General features: G+C 35.8%; 4 protein-coding genes across 7 annotated transcripts; 2 read left to right on the top strand and 2 right to left on the bottom strand.

The window, feature by feature from the left end:
• Positions 1–1309: 1309 nt before the first annotated feature.
• LOC130944147 (disease resistance protein Roq1-like) lies at positions 1310–6915 on the top strand. 4 transcript variants are annotated; one of them, XR_009071976.1, is made up of 6 exons: positions 1310–2630; positions 2727–3305; positions 3503–4592; positions 4726–5007; positions 5430–6073; positions 6505–6915. XR_009071976.1 is itself a non-coding variant. In XM_057872328.1 (6 exons), exons 2-6 carry the CDS (start codon positions 1819–1821, stop codon positions 5871–5873), a joined length of 3207 nt encoding a protein of 1068 aa, XP_057728311.1. In that variant the 5' UTR covers positions 1310–1614; positions 1793–1818; the 3' UTR covers positions 5874–6915. The 4 variants fall into 4 exon arrangements, 3 of the variants coding, with proteins under 3 accessions (XP_057728311.1, XP_057728310.1, XP_057728309.1); XM_057872328.1 differs by having other exon boundaries at positions 1310–1614; positions 1793–2630; positions 5430–6915; XM_057872327.1 differs by having other exon boundaries at positions 1310–1614; positions 1789–2630; positions 5430–6915.
• A 420-nt stretch (positions 6916–7335) lies between these two features.
• On the bottom strand, positions 7336–12243 carry LOC130946887 (disease resistance protein RUN1-like). Its single transcript, XM_057875780.1, has 5 exons — positions 11408–12243; positions 10136–11237; positions 9757–10038; positions 8723–9595; positions 7336–8629 (listed from the first exon to the last, which is right to left on the bottom strand). The coding sequence occupies exons 1-5, from the start codon at positions 12052–12054 to the stop codon at positions 7772–7774; spliced, it is 3762 nt and encodes a 1253-aa protein (XP_057731763.1). The 5' UTR covers positions 12055–12243; the 3' UTR covers positions 7336–7771.
• Positions 12244–15579: 3336 nt separating this feature from the next.
• Positions 15580–18154, top strand: LOC130944902 (ras-related protein Rab11D). The gene is made up of 2 exons (XM_057873488.1): positions 15580–16069; positions 17483–18154. The coding sequence occupies exons 1-2, from the start codon at positions 15849–15851 to the stop codon at positions 17916–17918; spliced, it is 657 nt and encodes a 218-aa protein (XP_057729471.1). The 5' UTR covers positions 15580–15848; the 3' UTR covers positions 17919–18154.
• A 497-nt stretch (positions 18155–18651) lies between these two features.
• Positions 18652–21770, bottom strand: LOC130944900 (probable WRKY transcription factor 69). Its single transcript, XM_057873487.1, has 3 exons — positions 21361–21770; positions 21097–21240; positions 18652–19513 (listed from the first exon to the last, which is right to left on the bottom strand). The coding sequence occupies exons 1-3, from the start codon at positions 21504–21506 to the stop codon at positions 18970–18972; spliced, it is 834 nt and encodes a 277-aa protein (XP_057729470.1). The 5' UTR covers positions 21507–21770; the 3' UTR covers positions 18652–18969.
• Between the last annotated feature and the right edge of the window lie 812 nt (positions 21771–22582).

The raw sequence follows: 22582 nt of genomic DNA, 5'->3' as shown, positions 1-22582 counted from the left end.
TTTATTATTCTTAACGTTTTTTAAATTTTTTTAAATTACTCTTAATATTTTATTTAATTTAATTTTATCCTTAAAATTTAAGATCATTTTAATTTTATCCCAAAAATTAATATCATGACCGTCAACATATAGTAAAAAATTATAATTCTTTATAAAAAAATTATCTCTAATTTTTAATTCATATAATAATATCAACACCATCAAAAATACAAGGCCACCCAATTTTCACTGTAATAATCCATTCTCATCCCCTTTCTTCTCACCCATTATTACTGTAATCTCCCCACCACCACCTCCTACACCCTCGTCCTCATCACTATTTCCTAAAAAAATAAATAAATATATAATTGTATCTAAATATAAGATAGAATAGACTAAAACATAAATATTGTTAACATATTAAAGATTAAAAATTCAGCTTAATTCTTATTTTATTTCTTATTCAAGGTCATCCAAATTTACATCTCATCTCATGCATACCAAATTAAAAAAATTACATTTTTTTATAAAAAGAATTTTATAAAGGTATGTGCATATATATATATAACAATAATTAATTACAAAAATAGTCAAATATTTTATAAATATAAACACTATCAAAGTAACTTCGTCCACAATTATATATTTTTAATTTAGACTTGATTTTGATTAAGATTTTTATCTCTCTATTTTTTTTAAATAAATTGCATTGTATTTTAAATTTCTTTCCCCAAATAACAATAAATTTATTTATTTTATTAGAAGTTGAATGGATAATAAACTAGAACATAATAAATTTAGCATATTTTTTTCTTTTGGTTGAATTAATTTATTTGTTATTTTCATTTTATCTATTAATCTGTGATATTTAATTAGTTAATTTACTATTTTAAAACTTCTAATTACATTTAAAAATAAATTAAAAATACTAAAGTAACATAAGAACTCAAATTATAAGAGTGTAATGTATTAGTCCAGTCCATTTTCAATTTAAATTTATTGTTTGGATATTATAAAGTCCAAAATTCAAAAGTAAATAAAAAAACAAAGAAACCCACAAAAATTAACCAGTTTACTAAATTGCGGTTCATTTTTTGGTTAAACAAAAAAAAATCTTTGGTTCACTTAAAACCGTATATTTTTTATTAACCGATTTTCCTAAAATAACTTAGCTGCTGTATTAATTAATTAATAAACAATGGACACATGTCGATCAACTAGTCTATCCACCTCATCGTCTGTAAAACAAGACGTTTATAGCGTGTGTATGGGAGTGGCCGCCTTTGTTAAAATGGCCTCTAAAGTCTAAACAAGTCTAATATTTCTTTTCCCGTTTCTCTTTTCCTTCTCAAATTTCTTCTTCAGTCAACACTGTCTCACCTCTTCAGTCCTCTCCCACCCTCTTCTTTAATCTCTCTACTCGCTGCTCCAATGTAAGTCTGCGACGCTGCCTCTCTCTGTCCGAAGCTTGTGCTGCGCTTGATGTCGGCGATGGTTTGTGGTGGTGGTCGTGGAGACGAAGCTGAGTGACTCGAAATCATCGGCAAAATCGTCTTGCCACGACGACGTGCTGGTGGTGGCGGTGGAGATAGAAGTTGCGGGAGAGGGAGTCATAATTTGAGAGTAAAAGAAAAGGTGGAGTTATTAGACTTAGAATTTAAAAAGTTAGAGGAGAATATTTTTGAAAATAAATATTATTGAAGTTTCAATTTTGTCGCCAAGAATTTCAGTCTTGAAATCAATGTCGATATCTGTTTTTTCTGTGTGAGATAATCAATTGAGTAGATTTATGTGAATTTTGAGGTGAAGATAGGTGCAAAGTGTGTTGAAAGAGAAAGAATGGAGCCAGGCGAGACGCCATCAGTTTCTACTAATGCTAGTTGGTCATGGACGGTGTGCCTTTTCATATCAGGTATAGTTTTTGGTTCATTCATATCAGGCATCTTACTCAATTTGAGACCCTTACTCAGCAGCAAGTTCCGGGCTCTGCTGGGTTACCAAGATTCAGATTCCAACAACATCAAAGATGAACCGTTGGGCGAGAAAGGCAGCTGGTTGAGCCAGGAAGATTCAGCTTCTCTTCATTCTCTGGAGTCAATTTTCAACGTAGGCAGCTTCCTGAGCCAGCAGGAAGATTCAACTTGCGATCATCCTCCCTACACATTTGATATAACCGAGGGGAGTTCGTCTTCTCTGCGAGGTTATAAATATGATGTGTATCTGAGTTTCAGAGGTGCTGATACCTGCAGAACTTTCATTGATTATCTTTACCATCGTCTCATGGAAGAAGGTATCTTGGCCTTCAAAGACGATGTGAATTTAAACAGAGGAGAAAGCATTTCATCACAGCTCCTGCAAGCAATTAAAGATTCACGGATTTCTATCGTTGTGTTCTCAAGAGGTTACGCTAGCTCAACTTGGTGTTTGGACGATCTGGCCGCTATAGTTGACTGTCACAAAGAGATGAAGCAGGAACTTCTCCCAGTTTTCTATGATGTAGATCCACGTGATGTTCGATATCAAAGTGGGGCATACGAGGATGCGTTTGATTCGCATAGGGAGAGATTCAAAGAAGAGCCTGACAAGATCTACAAATGGAAGAGTGCTATGACGTATTTGGCCAATTTAAGTGGTTTTGCTTTAAGAGATCCGTATGTATATAAACTAACCATTGTTTTTCTCTTTGCAAGAGATTAGTGATCTTATTGCTGTTTTGGTATGACAGATTATTTCTGTTCCTCTTTCAGCGCTGAAGCCGAAGGGATTGAAAGAATAGTTGAGGCCGTGCGGGACACACTGGTTTATAAATTCCAAATTTCAAGATCTACTCATAAAAATCCAGAATCCACTGAAAGAAGACCATCATTGCAGGAATCCAACAAATATGACGTGTTTCTCAGTCTCAGACGCACTCACACTCCCTACACATTTATTTACTACCTTTTCCATTATCTCACCAAGAAAGGATTTTCCACCTTCAAGAGTGAAGAGGAGACTGAGAGAGGAGACTCCATTCCTTCACAGGACCTCCAAGTAATTAAAGATTCCAGGATTCTTATAGTTGTCTTCACAAGAGATTATGCTGACTCAACTTGCTCTTTGGAGGAAGTGGCTACCATAGTTGATTGTCACCGGGAACTAAATCAAACTGTCATCCCAGTTTTCTGTGATGTGCATCCTAGGGATGTTCAAAGACAAACCGGCCCTTATGAGAAAGCGTTTGTTTCATATACGAAGGAATTCAAACAAGATCCCCTTAAGGTTCAAAAGTGGAGGGAAGCTTTGAAGTACATGACTAATCTACAAGGTGTGAGTCTAAAAGATGGGTAAGTATCTAAACCATACTTTACAGGAGCTTGATCATTTCTAGGCAAGTCATAACTTATTTTGTGCAAACCACTAAGCATTCCATGCTTAATCAGGCTGAATCTGCATCTTAGTTTATCATAGTAAGTTAAGCTATTACAAATCATCTTGAAAAGATATATGTTTGGTTTCTTATTTTTTAATCTTTCCCTTTTAGGTCAGAGATTGAAGCGATTGGAAATATCATTCAGATAGTGGAACGATTATGCCCTAAATTCTCGAGGCTTAGTAGCCACAGTCCAGTTGGTATACAATCCAGTTTAGCCATGCTAGAAAAGCTTTTGAAATTAGAGGATGATTGTGTTTTAGTGCTCGGAATATGGGGCATGGGTGGATCTGGAAAGACAACCCATGCTTTAGCTTTGTATGACAGAATCGTTCAGGAATTTGAGGGTGCTTGTTTTATCGAGGACGTAAGCCAGATTTACAGTTTTGGTGGTGCAACTGCTTTGCAGAAACAAATCCTCTCTCAATTTTTAAATGAAGAACTTTCAGATATGTACAGTCCTTTTGAAATGTCTGGCTTCTTAAGAAGAAGGCTTTATGGAAAAAAGATCCTTATAGTCCTTGACGATGTTGATGTGCCAAGGCTGTTGGAGTTATTGGCTATAAATCGTAACATGCTTGGGAACGGAAGTAGGATTATCATAACCACCAGGGATAGACATATTTTGACTGCATACGGAGTAGATGAAATTTACGAGATTCCATTATTGAAAAAAGATGAAGCTCGTGAACTGTTCCTGAGTGCTTGTCCTGCTGTTACCAATTATGAGGGCTATGCTGAGTTGATTCCCAGAGTACTGGAATATGCTGGTGGTCTTCCGTTGGCAATCAGAGTACTAGCTTCTTTTTTGCGATCCCGTGATGTAACCTTCTGGGAAGATACCTTGGATAGATTGACAACAGTGCCATCTTTTGAAATTATAAAGATTCTTCAAATAAGTTTTGATGGATTAGACCAAGAAGAGAAAGAAATATTTTTGCACATTGCTTGTTTCTTTCATGGGAAGAAACTAGATTTTGTAATGGAAGTTCTAAATTGTTGTGGATTTTTTGCTGGAATTGGGATTCAAGCTTTGATGGACAAATCACTCATTATAAAAAATGAGGAGGAAATTCATATGCATGATCTATTGCAAGAAATGGGAAAGGAAATTGTTCGTCAAGAATGTCCAGAAAATCCAGCATCGCGGAGTAGATTGTGGCGTTACGAGGACTTTAGCTCTACCTTGGAGTCAAAGAATGTAACCATTCCACTCTGGCAAATTTAATTGTATCATTAGAAAATTACATTTGTTTCGTATTTGCGATCATTTTTTGAGTCTGTCAAAAATATGCTTTTGTTTTTTTGGTAATATGTTCATGCTCGTTTTTCAGGAAGCAAGCAAAGTTAAAGCCATAGTTCTATATGAGGATACCTCCATCTCCAAACATGAAGATCTGAACATCGAAGGATTGTCAAAAATGACAAATCTTGAACTGCTCATATTATATAATCAGCATTTTTCGGGAAAGCTTACTTCTCTTCCCAACAAATTACGGTATCTTTTGTGGGACGGATATCCTTTCTCTTCTTTGCCTTCATTAGAACCATATAACCGTCTTGTTCAATTGAATTTGCCTAACAGCCGCATCAAACGGCTATGGAATGGCAGTCAGGTAGTTTAATATCTTCCTCATCCTTTTATTTTTATTTTTATCTGTTTTCCTTTATTAAAGAAACAGTGGAAAGAAGTAAGCAATTGTCACAATTTTGTTTTAAAATGGCATAATGGGAAAATGTTTTTACATCTTTCAACATAAAAAAAATATTTTAGAAACAATAAAAATTTGTCCAAAATAGTCCAAACTTTCTTTATTTTGTATTTGTTAATTATTGCTGAAATAATGATCATTTTTAGGTGTAATAAATATATAATTATAGATATTACATATAAAAAATTGTAGATGTTAAATTAAATATAGTAACTTTATGTTATTGTCTTCCTAGTATTTCTCTTCAGGATTCTACACCAACATTTAATGTCTTACATTTTAATATAACAAAATGACATGTTGGTAGCTAATGATTCTATTTCCAGGTATTTCGAAGTTTAGAAAGGGTGGATTTGAGTTACTCAAAAGAGCTCAAGGAGACGCCAAATTTTGAAGGGTGCCCAAGTCTTAAGCGGCTAGATCTCACAGGATGCACAAACCTAGTGCAAGTCCATCCATCTATCGGACATCTTAAAGAACTTGCTTACTTGAGTTTCCGTGACTGTGATAAGTTGGTCACCCTCAATCTTGATCATAAATGCAAATTAAGTTCTTTGAAGGTTCTTGACCTCTATAGTTGCAAAAATCTTAAGAACACACCAGATTTTACAGGACTACCCAATCTTGAGCACATTGATCTTGGAGAATGTACAAGTTTATCCACTGTTCATGATTCTATTGGGACTCTTGTAAACCTTACGTTCTTAAATGTGCCAGCCGACATAGCTCTTCCTGAGTTAGGTGATGTCAGAATTATTCGAACTCCATAAGTTCCTAGTCGCGGAGAAAGAGTACTGTCTTCCTGGTAGATATACCATTGAGAGGCTTTCCAGGCTAACGTATCAAAACTTGATGTGTTATTGTGTGCTTACAAGATTGCATAAGCCCTCATTTGGTCTTAATTTGATTGCAACTGGATCATGACAAGGCACTTGAATCATCGAATGCATGGTGAGCAAGAATAGTTGAGGTGCATACTGTCTGCCTTTCTCCTCTTATCACAATTTCTTTATTATATTGTCTGTTTATACCTTTGCAAGTCGCAGGTATATCACTTCCATTGTGTTTGTGGTTGAGTTTTGACATTGCAGTTCCTTTTTTGAGTGAAATTCCAGCTCAGTGTTTCAAATTGAGTTGAACTCTCATTTCTGGAAGTAGTGGATATGTAGAAATAGAAAAAATGTTTCGATATTCCACCTTGATTAGTGTTTTAGTGTTTTATCTTTCCCGGTCAATTTCTTTTGCGAGAGTACTTCAGAACCATGAGTAGTTTCAAACTCTAGACTCCAAAGTTTGATGGTGAAATTATTATGTCCTATCAAAGATTTTCCTCCGTTAAGATAACATATTCCAAGAGTAATAGCCTAATAACCATTTGTCTGCGTCCACACAAATTTGAAGAGGAAGAGCTTAATGAGTATCTGATGGCGGAACTTGGGATTCAATAGAGAGAGAAACAGATGAAGAACCAAGAGATGTGAAAGGGAAAGAGGGAACAGAGGAGTGAAGTGTGGTGCTTTACTTGCACACAACTCACACACAATCATGCTACACTGCGCTATGAATTAAGGCTCTTTTAACCATACAGGGAATCCAGTTGAGTCTGGTGTGGCTGCTTCAGGGGTGCTTGCCTTCTTGGGAGTTCTTATTATAGCTGTTCTTCTTGAAGGCCCTTGTTTGTGTTTTGTACTCTCTAGAATCTCTTTTGGCACCATGACTAGAAAGAATGGAATTTTAGGGACAGGAATTTGTTTTGAGAACACTTTTTGTATACATACTAGATTATTTCTGAATTTGTAATTTCTATTTAAATATCTTTTTTTAACCTTTAAATTAAATTGATGTCTGTTAAACTTACCTAGATATACAAGTAACATCACTTTAATATTAAAAAAAAAATATATATATATAAAAGAAATTTTAGTGGATATGTTTACTCTTTTTATTTTAGGATTTAGCTAGGATATATGATAAGGTTACTAATTAGAAAAGTTTTTGTAAAAAATTGATAAATAATCCTTTAATCTCATCTTTGAATTATGATAGTGAATCTTACAATAAAAAATAAAAGTTATGAATTCAAAAGTGATTAAATTACTTTATGAATCTGTTCACTTTAAAAAAAAAATCTCGACTATTTTTATCAATGACGATCAAGTCCTGTGAGAAAATAAGTGGTTAATCAATTTTAAATTAAGATAATGTGGTTCACATAAAAGTTAGAAATTTAGTTATGATTAATCATTCACTTTATTACTTTATTAATCTTGTCACTTTAGATGATGTTTTTCCTATCAATGAAATATCGAATAAATGAAAATGATACATATCAAACGTAGCACAGACAAGAAGAAAAAAATCACAATAAATTAGTAATGCTAAATTGCCAATGAAATCCTAATTGTTGGCCCAAAAAAAATGGAATTCCCGATCCTTTTGATAAGGCAGAAGGTAGAACATATTCAAGCTACCCAAATCTGCAACAGTGAAGCATTGTTTTCCAAGTTTTACTTCTTCACATGTGCAAGGGGTAGCAGATCTGTAAAACGATGCAACTATTGAAGTGACCTTAAATTATGTACCAAACAACCATAAGCATCTGGGTAAAAGAAGAATAATTAAGTAGAAGAGAATTTACTTATTTACCTGTAATCCTTTTAAGGATAGTTTACCTCGGAGATAAATCACTCATGTAAGAGCAATCACTTTCCTCATCAAAGGCTACCTGCAATGCTTTGCCTTTCATTTTCATGCTTTCCTCTTCCTCCGAGGAAGAATGGCCGTTCACAACTTGCTCTTCCTCTATGGAAGAATGGCCAAGATTGTAAAGATTAATTTCCTTGGCCTTAGCATCCATATTCTCCTTTTCCTCTTCATCAGTTACATTCCAATTGTAGGGTAGCTGGATTTTAGGCCCAAATCTATTATAGCCCTCATTCTCATGCTCATCCATAGTATAGAAACAATTATGGGGAAGACAGATTATCGGATCAGAGATATCTTGTATACCACGACGAAACCAAGGATCATAACCTTCACAATCCATTTTACGGAATTCTCTCCTTATCAACACTATATCTTCCATGCATACCATGCGTAGGCCCCATTCCTTCACCTGTAAGCCCGGGCATGCTTTAAACGTGATACAGGTTCCTGTTTTCACAAAATGGCAGTGTGCACGAGAGATATAGATTATCCAGCAATATTTTGGTATTGGACCAACATGCTCCTTCTCCATCTCTAAACAAGCCGGCAAGTCAAAGCATTCTTCTGTGTTTTCACTTTCAAATGAAAGATACAAAGGGCGTGGCAGCTTTGATGAGGAGCCAGGATTTGCTCGACTATTTTTGTTCACCTCAAATGTTACACAAAAGGCAAAACCAAGCCAATCATTTACATCAGTGTCAATGCTTAGTATCCTTATTATTGAGCCACCTACAAATCGATGATGGAAAAACCATTTTGGAATTTCAATACCCATAAAAGGTACTATAATGTCAAAACCACATCGAAAATGACCGGGTTCCTGCAATTGAAAGAAAGAAATTCAAGCATAGATGTGTAAACTAAGAGATTGTAGTAGGATAATAAAAAGTAAGACATTTAGAGTAGTGCTCACCTTAACAAGTCTTGCTAACCAGGAAATTGCAACTAACATCCAGTGGCATTTCATAACCCTACTGCAGTTGAAAATATATAATCCCGATCTATGATTACGGGCTTCTGATACTTTCTTAAAATACCTTCCCCCTGATGAAGCACTCTTAAATGGAAGATCATGCAATTCAACAAGCTCATGGCAACCTGACAAGTTTAAATATGCCAGGCAGGAAAGGCTCTTGATGGTTTCGGGTAAAGATTGAATTCTGCTTCCTTGAAGATTTAGTCTTTCTAAGCACTTTAGCGCTCCAATAGCATCGGGAATTACTTTTATTTTGCTGGATCCAAGATCCAAAAATATCAAATATCTTAGATAGGGGGATAACATGCTTATTTGTCTTAGCGGAAGATTCATCAGTTCGAAGCAGTCATGTAAATCTAGATTTTGAAGACATGTCAAATTGTTGACACTGGCAGGTAGCTGGACAAGATTTATGCACCCTCTCAAACTGAAGAACTTCAGCATTACAAGAGCCCCAATAGATTCATGAACTGCGGATAAACTTACACATTTTTCAAGGTCAAGGTACTCCAGATTTGACAGCCCTGTAAAATCTGGGGTGTTCTCTAGTTTTGTGCAGCCAGAGAGGTGTAGAACTTTCAAAGAATATAACTTATATTCAGTGTTGAGATCAATGCTTACCAAATTGCTACAATTACGCAAACTGAGGTAAGCAAGTTGAGTAAGAAGTCCAATTGAGGGGTGAACCTGTGATAGATTTGTGCATCCTGAAAGATCCAGCCACTTAAGATTTGGGATCCATTCAAAATTTGGCGTCTTCACGAGATCTTTCGAGTTGCTCAAATCCATCTTTTTCAAACATGGGAAACTCTGTGAACAGAGATTTTCTACCAACATGTCAGCTTGTACTAAAGGTTGCATTCCTTTGAAAGTAACCATAACAAATTAAGTATAAAAAAAAGAGAAAAAGAGGAACAAAATTATTATTTTTTATTTCTTTAACCAAATGGGGATATTTATAATTCAAATACCTTCGGGCTTTCCCATAGTAGTTTGATGTTGCTATCACGCAAATTTAGTTCAACAAGACTATGTGGATCAAAATTTACTGGTAGAGAAGAGAAAGGGTAGCCATGCCATGAAATATATTGCAAGTTGTCAGAAAGAAAATAAAGACTTCCTGAAAAATTCTTGTGATGTAATATGAGTAACTTAAGACCCATCATTTTTGATAATCCTTCAATCCTCAGCTGACTATATTTGGAAACATCCTCTTTCTGATCCAAAACTATGGCTTTAACACTATAAGATCCCTGGAAAATACAAGGTATCCATGTGTTCAATAATAAAGGAAACAAGATAATCATGGAATGATGGAATGTTATTCTGAAAGAAGGTATAATTCATTACCGTTGCTGAAGTCAATACACGGTAGAAATCGTGATAAAGCCACAACCTACTCCATAATCCTGGTTCTTCTGGAGATTTTTCCCGAACAATTTTCTTCCCCAATTCTTGTAACATTTCATGCATATGAATCTCTTGATTTCTAATGGTTATGAGTGATTTCTCCATAATAGTTGGAATTCCAATATGAGGATGTAATCCACAACTATCTAGAATTTGTTTTACATAATCTTCTCTCTCTCCATGAAAGAAACAAGCAATGTGTAGAAATATTTCTTTCTCATATAATTCCAATCCTTCAAAGCTTATCTGAAGCACGTCCATAATATTTTTGTTTGGAATTTTCCTCATTCTTTTCAAGGCATCAGTCCACTGGGTAACATCTCGGGAATGCAACAACGAACCCACTACTTTGACAGCTAATGGAAGATTCTGAGCATATTCCAGTATTTTAGGAATTAGATGCATGTATTTGCTACTGCTAGAACCATCATCACCCAATGCTTTTCTTAAAAGAAGTTCACGAGCTTCATCATCATCCAACAGTGCAACCTTATCAACTTCATCTGCTCCATAAACTTTTAGAATATGCTCATTCCTAGTGACGATGATAATTCTACTTCCTCTCCCAAGTAATTTAGGACTTATAGCCAATTCCTCCAATTGCTGCAGTTCATCAACATTGTCAAGAACTATAACAACCTTTATGCAAGACAGCCTATCTCTTAAAATGCCAGATATCTCAAAGTGACCAAACATCTCTAGATTTTGTTCATCTAGAGCTTGATTAAGAATTTGCTTTTGAATAATAACAGCACCTCCATTTCTATAACTTTGGCTTACATTCTCAATAAAACAGCAACCATCGAATTGGTGAGAGATTTTGTCATATAAGACCTTGGCATGAGTTGTTTTTCCTATACCACCCATGCCACAAATTCCAATAACCCGTGGATTATCATCTTTTGAGCTTAATTTTAAAAGCGCTTCTAATCTTTCTACCCGGGGTTGTATCCCGACCAGATCATCATCAAACCCTGAGAATCTGTGGTTCAATGTTTTCACTACCTTTTGAATAATTTCTTTAATTTCTGTATACTCTGGCCTGATACAATGAACAACAGGAAAGCAAGATTATATCATATATAAATTTTGATCAGGTTGTGCAGCTAATCTAAGTTTAAATTGTTGATTAGCATGAATCATGACTAGAACTATTGAACAGGACTCCCCAAATTTTATAGAAAACAAGAGAAGAAGTTTATATGTAAGTACTTGTTTCTGACATCCCAACCAACCGAATTGGCCAAGCTCGTCATAGCGCTTTTCCACCTCGCAACCCGGTCAAGATTGTATTTCAATGCATGCAAAAATGCAGATTCATACGCTCCTCTCTGATTTCGAACATGAGAAGGATCCACATCATAGAAAATGGAGAAAACTTTCTGTCCCAATTCCTTCTTGCATTCGGCTATTGTAGCCATTTCCTCCAAACACCATGCAGAACCAGCATAATCTTTCGAGAACACGACGATTGAAACCCTTGAATCTCGAATTGCTTGAATGAGCTGCGACGAAATTGGCTCTCCCTTGTGGAGCCTCTTGTCATCCATAAAGGTGAAGATACCTTTCCTGATGAGATTATTGTAAAGATGATCAACGAAAGTGTTGCGAGTATCAGTGCCTCTGAAACTGAGAAACACGTCATACTTGAAGACAGGACGAGATGAAGGTGCTGCAGTTTCGAAGACGTTAGCAGAAGTAGAAGCGAGGTGTGGATGGCCCAACGGGCTTGAATCTGAAGGTTTAGGAAAGCCCAGTAGGGCCCTGAATTTCCGCCTAAGTGAGGATTTCTTAGACTTATTGCCAGATTTGTCTGAAGAACTGGCAGAGAGTAGCGTGCTGTCATTCTTTGAACTCATTTTGCTTTTTGGTTTTTGCTGAACTCACTCGTCACAGAATAGCAACTTCGAATACTGGCTCTCACTCAAGAACTAGAACATTTGGAAGCAAAGCGGAATAACCGCCTTGTCTATCTCCGTTCAGAAGCAGCTTTAGTTGACTTTTTGACCTGACTTGGGGGTCAACTAAACGCGTACTGCAAGAACCAAGAAGCTTATGAGAGTGAACAAACAGGGAAAGTATACGGGTTTGAGAAATGCTAGTGAAATTCGGGTAATAAATTACAACCATTTACAAAAGAAAAAATCCTAGAGAACAATTTGTTCTTTTTAACCGTTACTAGTAGAATTCTTTTTGGTGTATGTCTAGTTACTAGTAGTATTTGTTGTTTGTTTTGATAGTTGTAAATTGTAATAGAATACAATCGAACTAAGTAAAATAGGTAAACTAAAAACAAAAGTAAATAACAATAACATTTAAAATAAAAATGTAGCATAAAATACAATTTAAATATATAAATATAAATGATGGCATACACGTACCTTGTTACAAAAACTCATTGATGATCAGACTATGGAATTACAGAGTTTTGGAAGATGACCATGAAAATATTTATACAAAGAATGCCACCCAACATGAAATTAAGATAGTGGAAGATCACACATAATGTAAGATACAAAATCAATAAAAATTAAATCTCACCTTTTTTACTTTACCAACTTTCTCAATTTAGAGAATATTTTTCATCGGGTTCAATCATCGACGTGCAAACCCATGCACCATGCCAGCTGAAAAGCTGAGATCGTTCTTTTTCTAACAGATGAAATTTCAGCCTTATGCATAAATCATAATAAAAAGTTTTCGTGAAATGCAAGTGTGAACGAAACAACCACAGACAACAAAAGTATGTTTTGAAACTGCTACATTTTTAGTCAAAGGTTCCAAAAGTTCGTGGGAGACAGATAATTTTCTTTGGCCTTGGCCTGTATATCCTCATACTCCTCTTGATCAGTAATCAACCAATAATAGGGAAGTTGGATGTTGGGTCCTGATTCCTACTCTTTGATGCACGTAGATAAACGAAAGAGATGATCTGAGGTGTCAATCTTGTCCATGTCCATGTCCAAACCAAGTGGCAGGTTGAAGGTTTCTTCTGCCTCTTCAGTTTCAAAGGAAAGATAGAAGGGATGCTGCAAAGTTAATGGAGCTTTTGCCTTTGCCTTAAAGGATGCGCAAAAGGCAAAGCCAATCCAGTTGCCATTCACATTGGACTCTGCTACCCTTATTATAGAGTCACCTTTAAATTGATGACTGAACCATTCTGGAAAGACACTAACTGGAACAACAATGTCAAAGCCGCATCCGAAGTGACTGGAATCCTAGTACAATAGGGAGAGGGACAAGTATATAAATGTATGTTAGAGGTAGAGAAAAATGTCGGAAAATATCAGAGAACCAAAATTTCTGCTAGAATTTTATTATGAAAATGAAATGCCATTGTCCCTATTCATTATGTTGTATTGGTTAGTGTGTTAGAAATTAGAACTTAGAACAAAAACGTCAGGGATTTCATGTAAGCTGCAAAAGCCTAGGTCCAAAAACATCAAAGATTTAGATAGTATCTTATTCATATACTTTTGTATTCTTGGCAACAAGTTCAACTTCATGAGTTTTATGCTCCCGCTTAACTACAGAGTACAGAGTTGCAAGAGATCCCTTATCATTAATGCTTTTGGGCGTCTCAACAAGATTCGTACAGCCTCTCAAACTCAAGAACCTAAGCCTTGGAAGATCTCCAATAGACTCAGAACCGTTGATGAACTTGTGCACTGTTTAAGATCAAGGTATTGAAGATTTGATAGCCCTGTTATGATTACTCTACTTCTTGCACAAAGTGACTTTATAACCAACTCCTCTAGTTCTTCTAATTGATTGACATTGTCAAAAATCACAAGAACCTTTAAATTATTCAGCCTATTTGTTACAATCCCGGATATCTCAAAAGAACTGTACATCTCTAGTTTCCTCTACTAGAGTTTGGTAAAGAATTTGCTTTTGAACTGCCATAGCACCACCATCTTAATATAATTTGCTCATGTTTTCAATAAAATAATAACGTTCAAACTGATAAGAAATTCTGTCATAAAAGACAGAAGCAAGAGTTGTTTCTCCTATTCCACCCATCCCCCAAATTCCTAGAACTCGGAAACCACCATCCATGTCGGTGCTTAACTCTACAAGTTCTTCTTATTCTTCTACACGTCTTTGTATCCCGATTAAGTCATCTGCAGACCCTGAGAACTTATGAGTTATGATGCAATTCTATATTACCGTTGGAACAATATCTTTAATTCACCAAATTCTTTCCTGAAATAGAGTGGGAAAACATTATGACTAAATTATCACCCAAGCAAATGAGAAAAAGAAAATAGACGAGTAATGATTGCAACTTTTGTTAACTCAAGGTTTTGATTACTTAATTGTCAAGACATGTTGATGCCTGTATGCATTTTTTTTCTTTATAAGGGAAAGTTTAGGTAGGTCTAGTATTGTTTTGTCCACCAAGGCCATTAGATTAGCACATTCTTTCCAGAGAGTCCTTATAATATTAGTGACAAGTCACAAATTCATGTCTTTCTAGAATATGTTTCGAATTTTTACTAGAATAAGAAGAAAAAGTGGCTTATGTACTTGTTTCACTTCTTTCTTGCATTCAGCTAGGACGGCCATTTCATCCAAACACCACCTAGAGTAGAGTCAGCAAATGTAACATTTTGAGAAGACAACGAGAAACCCGTGAGTTTTGACTTTTGAATTGCATGGACTAGCTCTGAGGAAATGGATTCTCCTTTCTGGAGACTCTAGTCATATTTGAAAGATGGTTCTAAAGATGACCACAAAACCTTTGCGAGTATTAGTACCTCTGAAACTGATAAACACATCGTATTTGCATTTATGACGAAGCGCTGAAATGCTTTGATTGTTTTCAGCATCCATTGCAGTCACGAAGAGAAAGAAATGAGAGGATATCAGTGAAATAAATCTGACTTGCAATATAATGCGTAGTCAATGAACTGGATAAGAAAGACTGAATTAACTCGACTTGGATAAGCGTAAATTCTAGATACAACACTTGATTCCATTCTTTATTTAGTAGTCAACCAAACTTTGAATTCAATTTCCTCTGTCTTTATTATGCTTTACCAACAAAAAGTGTTTATTTGGCCTCTTTAAGTGTGTTTTTTTTTCTTTGTTATATTATAATTCATATAGGCTTAAAACATTTAGTGGTAAGTTTGATCCGTCCCATACGTTATTCCTATTCCAACTTTGGCTTAAAACTAACCATTGAAGTACACAGTCTAGAATTCTACAAAGCATGCATATTTAAATATTAAGAGTTTATTAAAAAAAAAAAAGAAAGATAGAAATTAGCATCTTCATGACACGCAAGTTAACGTTATTTATATTTTATAATTAAAAGATTATGTTAATTTGTTTAAATTGGTGATTTAAGTGTATACGTGTGGATAAATAAATGTTAAGAAAAAAGGGATTAGGGGGAAAAAGTTAGAGGTGCTAACAGAGGAGCATAAGAGAGTAGTGAGTAGTACGCAAGAGAGGAAAACCACAATCGGGGGATCCCTAATTTCTAGTGTAGTGTACAGTAGGTGATCCTGATCCCACCTTAACAATCCTTCCCGAAATTCCCTCCCTTCTTTTTTCTCTCTTTCCGTAACAAAGCGTCAAATCAACAAAGAAAACAGAGAGAGTAAAACCCCTTTTGAAAGTGGTGAGTGGTGTGAAAGAGAAGATGGCCGCGTACAGAGGCGAGGAAGAGTACGATTACCTGTTCAAGCTGGTTCTGATCGGCGATTCGGGTGTTGGCAAGTCTAATCTCCTTTCCAGGTTCACCAGGAACGAGTTCAACTTGGAGTCAAAGTCCACCATAGGTGTTGAGTTCGCTACTAAGACCTTGAATATTGATTCCAAGGTCGTCAAGGCCCAGATTTGGGACACCGCTGGACAAGAAAGGTCTCTCTCTCTCTCTCTCTCTCTCTCTCTCTAAATTAAAGCTTTTTATTTTTTGTTGGAGCTGTGATTGTGATCATGATTGTTACTAAGTTCCCGTTGTTGTTTTGATTCTGTAAAGTATGGTTATTTATCTAGAGGTAAATCATATTGATTTGATTTGATCTCTAGGTTAAGCGATATTATTGTTTCATGCCATTTCCTTAGCTTATGCTTGCCCTCGACATGTTTGTGAAAGAAAATTCAGATAATTTGAACTGCTTTTCCGAATTATGCAAACACTACCCTGCTATGATAGGCAACAAGATGGAATGGATCTCATCCTTTTTGGGGCGTTAGTTGCGTGTATAACATGCTTCTGAAGCTAAAAGTACCTCCCAGCAATTCCTTTGTACTGATTTCTTCGTAAACTTAAGATGCTTGGTTCTTGCAAAGTAGTTGATGCTCATGTTAATTTTGAGCTACCTGCTGTCCCTTTACCATAGGGCAACTCCCACAAAGCACAGTGGAATGTCAGCTTTGTCAGCTTCTAACTCTAATTGAGTGAATTACACATATGCTAAAGCTTATACGATACTTGTTAGAGTTTGGGCGGATGACATCTAAGATATATTGGATGAGGGTTTCTTCTTTGTTCCATTTGATTTATGTGTAAACTAGTCAGAGCGTTCTTTTTGTTGTCTATACCTTTTTATTTGAAATATATAAGTGTTATAGTCTTTGAAATGATTTTGATATCTCAACCACTTGAAATTATTCACAAACTATTAGAAAAGTAGATACTAGATACTTGTCAATAAATTGATGGTACTTAAGAAGTTGTAAATTGACACTTCTTTCTGGTATTCTTATTTGCATAGTTGAGAACAGGGCCTTATCATTCTAAGTTTACTTCATTAACACCATACAAGACTACAATAATATTATGGAATAAAATGCAATTGCAACTTCATTCATGGCCTTAGCAAATGCAATTACTTGGTCAACATGTATCCTACTGATAGCAGGTTTCTACTTGGAATCCTCCCTCCTTTACTGATATTGATCGTTACTTAAGAAGGAACAAAGAATGAAGATATTATGATATTATGAGTTATGAGTTATGATATTATGCCACATGTACTCATTGGTATTCTTTCTATGAAATGTCGTCACAAGTTAAATATGTTCTGCCAAGGTGTTTCTAATCTTTTATGATGTTTTGAATCATGTTTTCTAACTTTGGAGACTAGAGAACATAAGAATTTTTCTAGTGGAATATCTAGTGAGAATATATCGATCCATAAATTTCTTTTGCAATTTATTAGAGAACACAAAGTTCCATTGCAAATCAGGTTGGAGAAGTGATGTTTGTTGTGCTAAACCTAACAAAAACTATCGATTCCACTCAATTGAATTGTGAATTTTCTATGATAGGTACCGAGCCATTACCAGTGCGTACTACCGTGGAGCTGTTGGTGCCTTACTTGTATATGATGTCACACGGCATTCTACATTTGAGAATGCTTCAAGGTGGTTGAAAGAGTTGAGGGATCACACAGACCCTAACATTGTGGTCATGCTAATTGGAAACAAATCGGATCTCCGACACCTCATTGCCGTCCCAACAGATGATGGAAAATCTTTCGCAGAGAGGGAATCTCTCTACTTCATGGAGACTTCTGCTTTGGAGGCAACCAATGTTGAGAATGCATTCACTGAGGTTCTTACTCAGATATACCGCATAGTAAGCAAGAGAGCTGTCGAGGCCGGGGACAACAGTGATACTTCAGCCGTTCCCTCTAAAGGACAGACAATAAATGTGAAAGAGGATTCTTCGGTTTTGAAGAGATTTGGATGCTGCTCAAACTAAATGGTTGTGCCATCTTGTAAATGCTTTCACGTGAATCCTTATAGGTTCTTGTAGAATAATGCTAGTTTTTACATATTGTTTTTGGATATTGTTGTTAACAAACCATGCACATGCAGCATTTATATTTTGCAAAACGATTATTCTAAAAACGTGCTTGAAACAAATTGATCCACCCAAGTTGGTAGAGGTCAAGTTTTATTTGCAATATTCAATTCTAGTGCAGTTGGAAGTTTGAATCTTACTGTTTTAGATTTAGTTTTCAGAACAATGGAGACAGTGTTTGGCAGCAACTTAGGAAAACGATAAGAAATCTCATTAGAACTTTTGTGCTTGCAAGTTGCAATGCAGAACAGAAAATCCATCTAATTTTGTTATTGAGAGTTAAATAAAATGAAATTTTATGGATAATATAATTATATGCCACTAGACATGTCTGCTAATGTGGTGCATGTGCATCGATTCAAATGTACAAAACACTAAAAGGAATGGAGGGATCAAATATACGCAAGTGGTAGCCTGCCAATAATTAATTATGCATCTGATTGATTCCTGTTTACACAATATAGATCCCTTTCTGGCGATAAATCCACAAATGAATATTCTCAAAGCAATTTTTCGTCAATTTAATTGATATTCAATTTAGTATTATTTCGTGGATAAAGGTAATCTAAGGTTATATAACATGAAAAATCGCAATTCGTGAGTTGTTTTTCGCCAGTCTGGGAAATGAATGTGTGATACAAGATCCATTTCTTTTCTTTCTCTTTTTTTTTTATGATTATTTCTCATTGTTCAATTGTACAAACCAAGAAAAATAACTCCGAATCAATCCTGCACAAGTGTTGGCCGGCTAAACAATTTTTTATTTATTTATTCAAATGTACAAAACAAGGGGTAAAAAAGAAAAGAAATCCCATGAATCGTAAGATAGTTTATTTCTATTATATTCTCATTTTTTTCCTTTTTAAATGCGCACGATTTTCAGGCCATGAATATTATAATATGTATCGCTGGACAAAAACCGAAAAAGGTTCCCAGCACAGTCTCACTGTTATCCTGTGATGCCACCGCACTGGATCGCGCTGGCGCTTGGAATATTCCTCCTCCGGAAAACAGCCGAGCACTCCGGCAGCTCGCCGAGGCCGGCGAAAAGCGACTCTTCCCCGTCCTCTTCCTCCGCCGTCAGCGCCATGTCATCAACGCCGCCGCAGATCGGACTCTCCAGGACGCCGCCGGCGGAGGCCACGTCGTCGAACCACCCGAATCCGTGGTGGTTGTGGTGGCTGAGAAGTACTGCGGAGTCGCCGGAGAGGTCGAGATCAACGTGGCTCGAGAATACCGTCAGATCCTCCGGCGGGAAGCCAACGGCGGACTCGGAGGGAGAGGTGGCCACAGCGACTTCGGTGACGGCGGTAGTGGTGGCGTTAATGGTGGCGGAAGAGGAGGAAGAGGAGGAGGAGTGGGATTTGGTTACCGGAAGAGAGTGGTTGTGTTCGTAGTTGTAGGTGACGATGAGCTTTGTGGGATCCACACGGCTTCGTTCAACTTGCTTCCTCGCCGGGCACCCTTTTGAGCTGCTGCATCGGTAATATCCTCTGCAATTTGTACATCATTCAAATTAACTAATTAATTAATTATTAATGATTGATGATTAATCGATAAATTAATTTTAAGATAAGGTTTTTTTTTTATACTACCGTTTAATTGTTTATTAGGGTTTGATTAAGGTTTTTAATGTACTACTACCGTATATAAGAAAAAACAAAAGAAACAAAAGTTATTAATAGATTTTGGATTTAACTCATCTAAAGACTAAAATAAAAAAATTGTTAAATAAAAAAAATATAGTAACCACTCTATCTACTATTACATAGATTTAATAAATAAGACACCAAAAAATATATTTAATAAATAAAATAATCAACACGTAAAAGTAATTATAATTGATAAATGTCTTTGCCGTCAATAAATATAAGACTGAAGGACTAACATAAAATAAACATAAAAGACTTATAAACTATACATATTTTTTGGTAGAATTTTCTCCCCTTTTGTATGGTAGAGTTACAAATTAACATATTTGATTAGATAAAAAAAAATGGGTGAATAATTTTTTAATTCAGCGAAATAATTCATGTAAAATATTAATGGCATAATTAAAAAACGTTTGTGAAGTCACCAAAAAAAATGAAAAAAGAAAAAACGTTTGTGGAAAAGCATAAGAACAATGGAGTGATGTGGACTGGATGACAAACGGACAATCCAATAGACTAGAAAATGGCACTTTCATGGATCGGTTTCTTCTTTCAAGTTTCAACATATCCGAAGCTTGCGCGTGTTTCTCAAACACAGCACCTCAGCGCTAGCTTGTGCATCCTTCATTTCCTAAAATAATATGCTTATAGTCTTATACCTATTGTTAAAAAAGTCATCTATTTAATACCGTTTACACAAACTTTAATTAAAGTTCAGAGTCAAATTTTCCAAATTATATTGTTTCCCTAAAAAATTAAATGCAATTCTGCAGGAGGAAAAAAAACTTTTCAAGTACATAATACATGCAGAAGCACATATGACATATGCCCTTAGCCACACACAAAAACTCATAACTTCCAACAACCTACTTGGTTAAAGTTGAAACTTCCAAGTTGAAACGTTCATATTCGTGGAAACGCAAATCACTTTCTATTAAAAAAATGAACTCTTCTTCGAAAAACCAAAATATCAAACTTAGATAATGACGGCTTCCAATCGGTCATATTTTAATACTTAAATTATTATTGCGTGACGGAAACGCGGTTCAGAGCCCGCGCGTGCTGCAGCACCACAACAACCCAAGTTTCTAAGTTCTAAGTTCTAACTACCCACCACCACACCACACATGGCGCATTTTAGCTCAGCCGCCTGCACAAAATGTTTCTCTTCGCCGGCACCACCGACAACCGCCGCAACACTCCAGCATACACATCAAGTTCCTAATTACCACCCTTAATTCTTTAATTAACATCCAAATTCCCGATTCTTAATTACTCCAAAAACAATCTGCATTAGCCTTTAGTAGTTTAATTATGTTGATAGCTTAAACATGGCTAATTACTTAATTAAGCTGAGAAATTTATGATTAAGGAAGGTAATTAAGGGTAGCATGATATTAGTAATAATTAGTAGTATGTAGTACCTTGGGTACGGTGAGCCTTTGATGGGCTTCTGGCCGTACTTCCTCCAGGCCCATGAATCGGACGGTGGATATGATTCTCCTTTGCTCTTAGATCCGTCCACGTCACCGATCGGTATTGTGACCACTCTCTTCTTCATCTCCCTCCTACGTACCGTATCATGAAACCCCCTTCAACGGTTATTAACTTCCCAATTCAACAGAAAACTAAAAATATAATAATAATAATAATAATACATAAAATTAAGGAAAAGAATAAAGTGAAACCTTTTCTTAGGTGATGGTGCTTCAAATTTTGTGTCATCACCTGAGGAAGGAGAAGCAGGCCCGGCTTCTGATGCGGGCTCGGGCTCGTTCTCCTGGTCCTCTATGTCAGCCACGTATAATGGTCGGGTGTTGATTCTACGGTACATGATGGGCTTCGAATTATTGTGAATCTTGTTGTATGGGTTTGATATATATATTTATATTTTATTTTATGTATAATACACAAACTCTTACATATGCATCTTCTCTGCTATATATGAGTTGGTGTTGTTGGGTGCTAGAAGTGATGGGCTCGCCGGAAAAAGAGGTGGTGGTTGGCCGGAGAAGCGGTGGTGGTGAGGGAATTGTTATTAGTGGGAAGAGGGTGAGAGTGAGAGAGGAGAAACGGGTGGGGGTGGGGTTGCTGTTTAATATATGAGCCGCCATGGTGACAGATTGGCACAATAAGAGTTTTAATTTGTTTATTGTGGACGTGCAAGCAAAATACCAATTAAAACATTATTTATTTGATTGGGGTGTGGGTTAATGCTAATTGGTTAAACAAGAGTTTTTCATTCATTTCATTGGTTGATGAATCTCTCATTACATATTATTACTACCCTATATGTGTTTGCGTGTGTATATTATTATATGTATGTATTTAATTGCTATAATAATATTAGGGTTAGTAATTCTTAGTAGAAAATGTGTTAATTAATGCGTGTAGTAGTGTTGCACATTTGCATCTTTTTTTGTCGTGTTTTCACATTGTGTATGTTGTGTTTGGTGGCAGGGCGTCCAAATTCAGAGGGTTAAAGCGAGGCCAAAATATTATATACGTTAATAATTATGTATATAGTCACTACTCACTAGTAGTGTATGTGCCTATAGCTTTTACATTGTCTTTTCAAAAAAAAATGTATAATTAAGAAGATAAAGTGCGCCTTTTAACCTCGGTGATTGAAGCTAACAATGAGTGTTTATATATAATCGGCTTCCTTAAAAGATTTGAGAATAAAATTAAAGCTTTCACCTTTTCTTTTTTGTATCCTTTAGTAGTTCACATACATTTTGTTTTCATCCGACACTTTGTGTTTGTGAGAGGAACAAACAAAATAAATCGTGTGGGAGTTAGCACTTGTTCGCTCTTACGCGTGTGGACAAATTAATTATGTTTATATGATCAATCATTAATTTGACCAAAAAAAAAGTGGTACCAAATTTCATACGTATGTCTATAAGA

Source organism: Arachis stenosperma, chromosome 8, assembly GCF_014773155.1.
Source record: "Arachis stenosperma cultivar V10309 chromosome 8, arast.V10309.gnm1.PFL2, whole genome shotgun sequence".
In the NCBI taxonomy this organism is placed as follows: Eukaryota; Viridiplantae; Streptophyta; class Magnoliopsida; order Fabales; family Fabaceae; genus Arachis; species Arachis stenosperma.
The sequence above is the reverse complement of the archived record's forward strand: the minus strand, read 5'-3'. Positions and strand labels throughout refer to the sequence as shown.

What these genes read in the sequence shown, in the direction of transcription:
- LOC130944147 (XM_057872328.1), top strand. Translation starts at nt 1,819, where the DNA reads ATGGAGCCAGGCGAGACGCCATCAGTTTCTACTAATGCTAGTTGGTCA. An exon ending in GGTTTTGCTTTAAGAGATCC is followed by an intron (nt 2,631 to 2,726) that starts GTATGTATATAA and finishes TTCCTCTTTCAG; the next exon opens with CGCTGAAGCCGAAGGGATTG. An exon ending in GGTGTGAGTCTAAAAGATGG is followed by an intron (nt 3,306 to 3,502) that starts GTAAGTATCTAA and finishes TTTCCCTTTTAG; the next exon opens with GTCAGAGATTGAAGCGATTG.
- LOC130946887 (XM_057875780.1), bottom strand. Translation starts at nt 12,054, where the DNA reads ATGAGTTCAAAGAATGACAGCACGCTACTCTCTGCCAGTTCTTCAGAC. An exon ending in GTGTATTGACTTCAGCAACG is followed by an intron (nt 10,039 to 10,135) that starts GTAATGAATTAT and finishes TGTATTTTCCAG; the next exon opens with GGATCTTATAGTGTTAAAGC. An exon ending in GGTTAGCAAGACTTGTTAAG is followed by an intron (nt 8,630 to 8,722) that starts GTGAGCACTACT and finishes TTTCAATTGCAG; the next exon opens with GAACCCGGTCATTTTCGATG.
- LOC130944902 (XM_057873488.1), top strand. Translation starts at nt 15,849, where the DNA reads ATGGCCGCGTACAGAGGCGAGGAAGAGTACGATTACCTGTTCAAGCTG. An exon ending in GACACCGCTGGACAAGAAAG is followed by an intron (nt 16,070 to 17,482) that starts GTCTCTCTCTCT and finishes TTTCTATGATAG; the next exon opens with GTACCGAGCCATTACCAGTG.
- LOC130944900 (XM_057873487.1), bottom strand. Translation starts at nt 21,506, where the DNA reads ATGTACCGTAGAATCAACACCCGACCATTATACGTGGCTGACATAGAG. An exon ending in GCACCATCACCTAAGAAAAG is followed by an intron (nt 21,241 to 21,360) that starts GTTTCACTTTAT and finishes TACGGTACGTAG; the next exon opens with GAGGGAGATGAAGAAGAGAG. An exon ending in AAAGGCTCACCGTACCCAAG is followed by an intron (nt 19,514 to 21,096) that starts GTACTACATACT and finishes TACAAATTGCAG; the next exon opens with AGGATATTACCGATGCAGCA.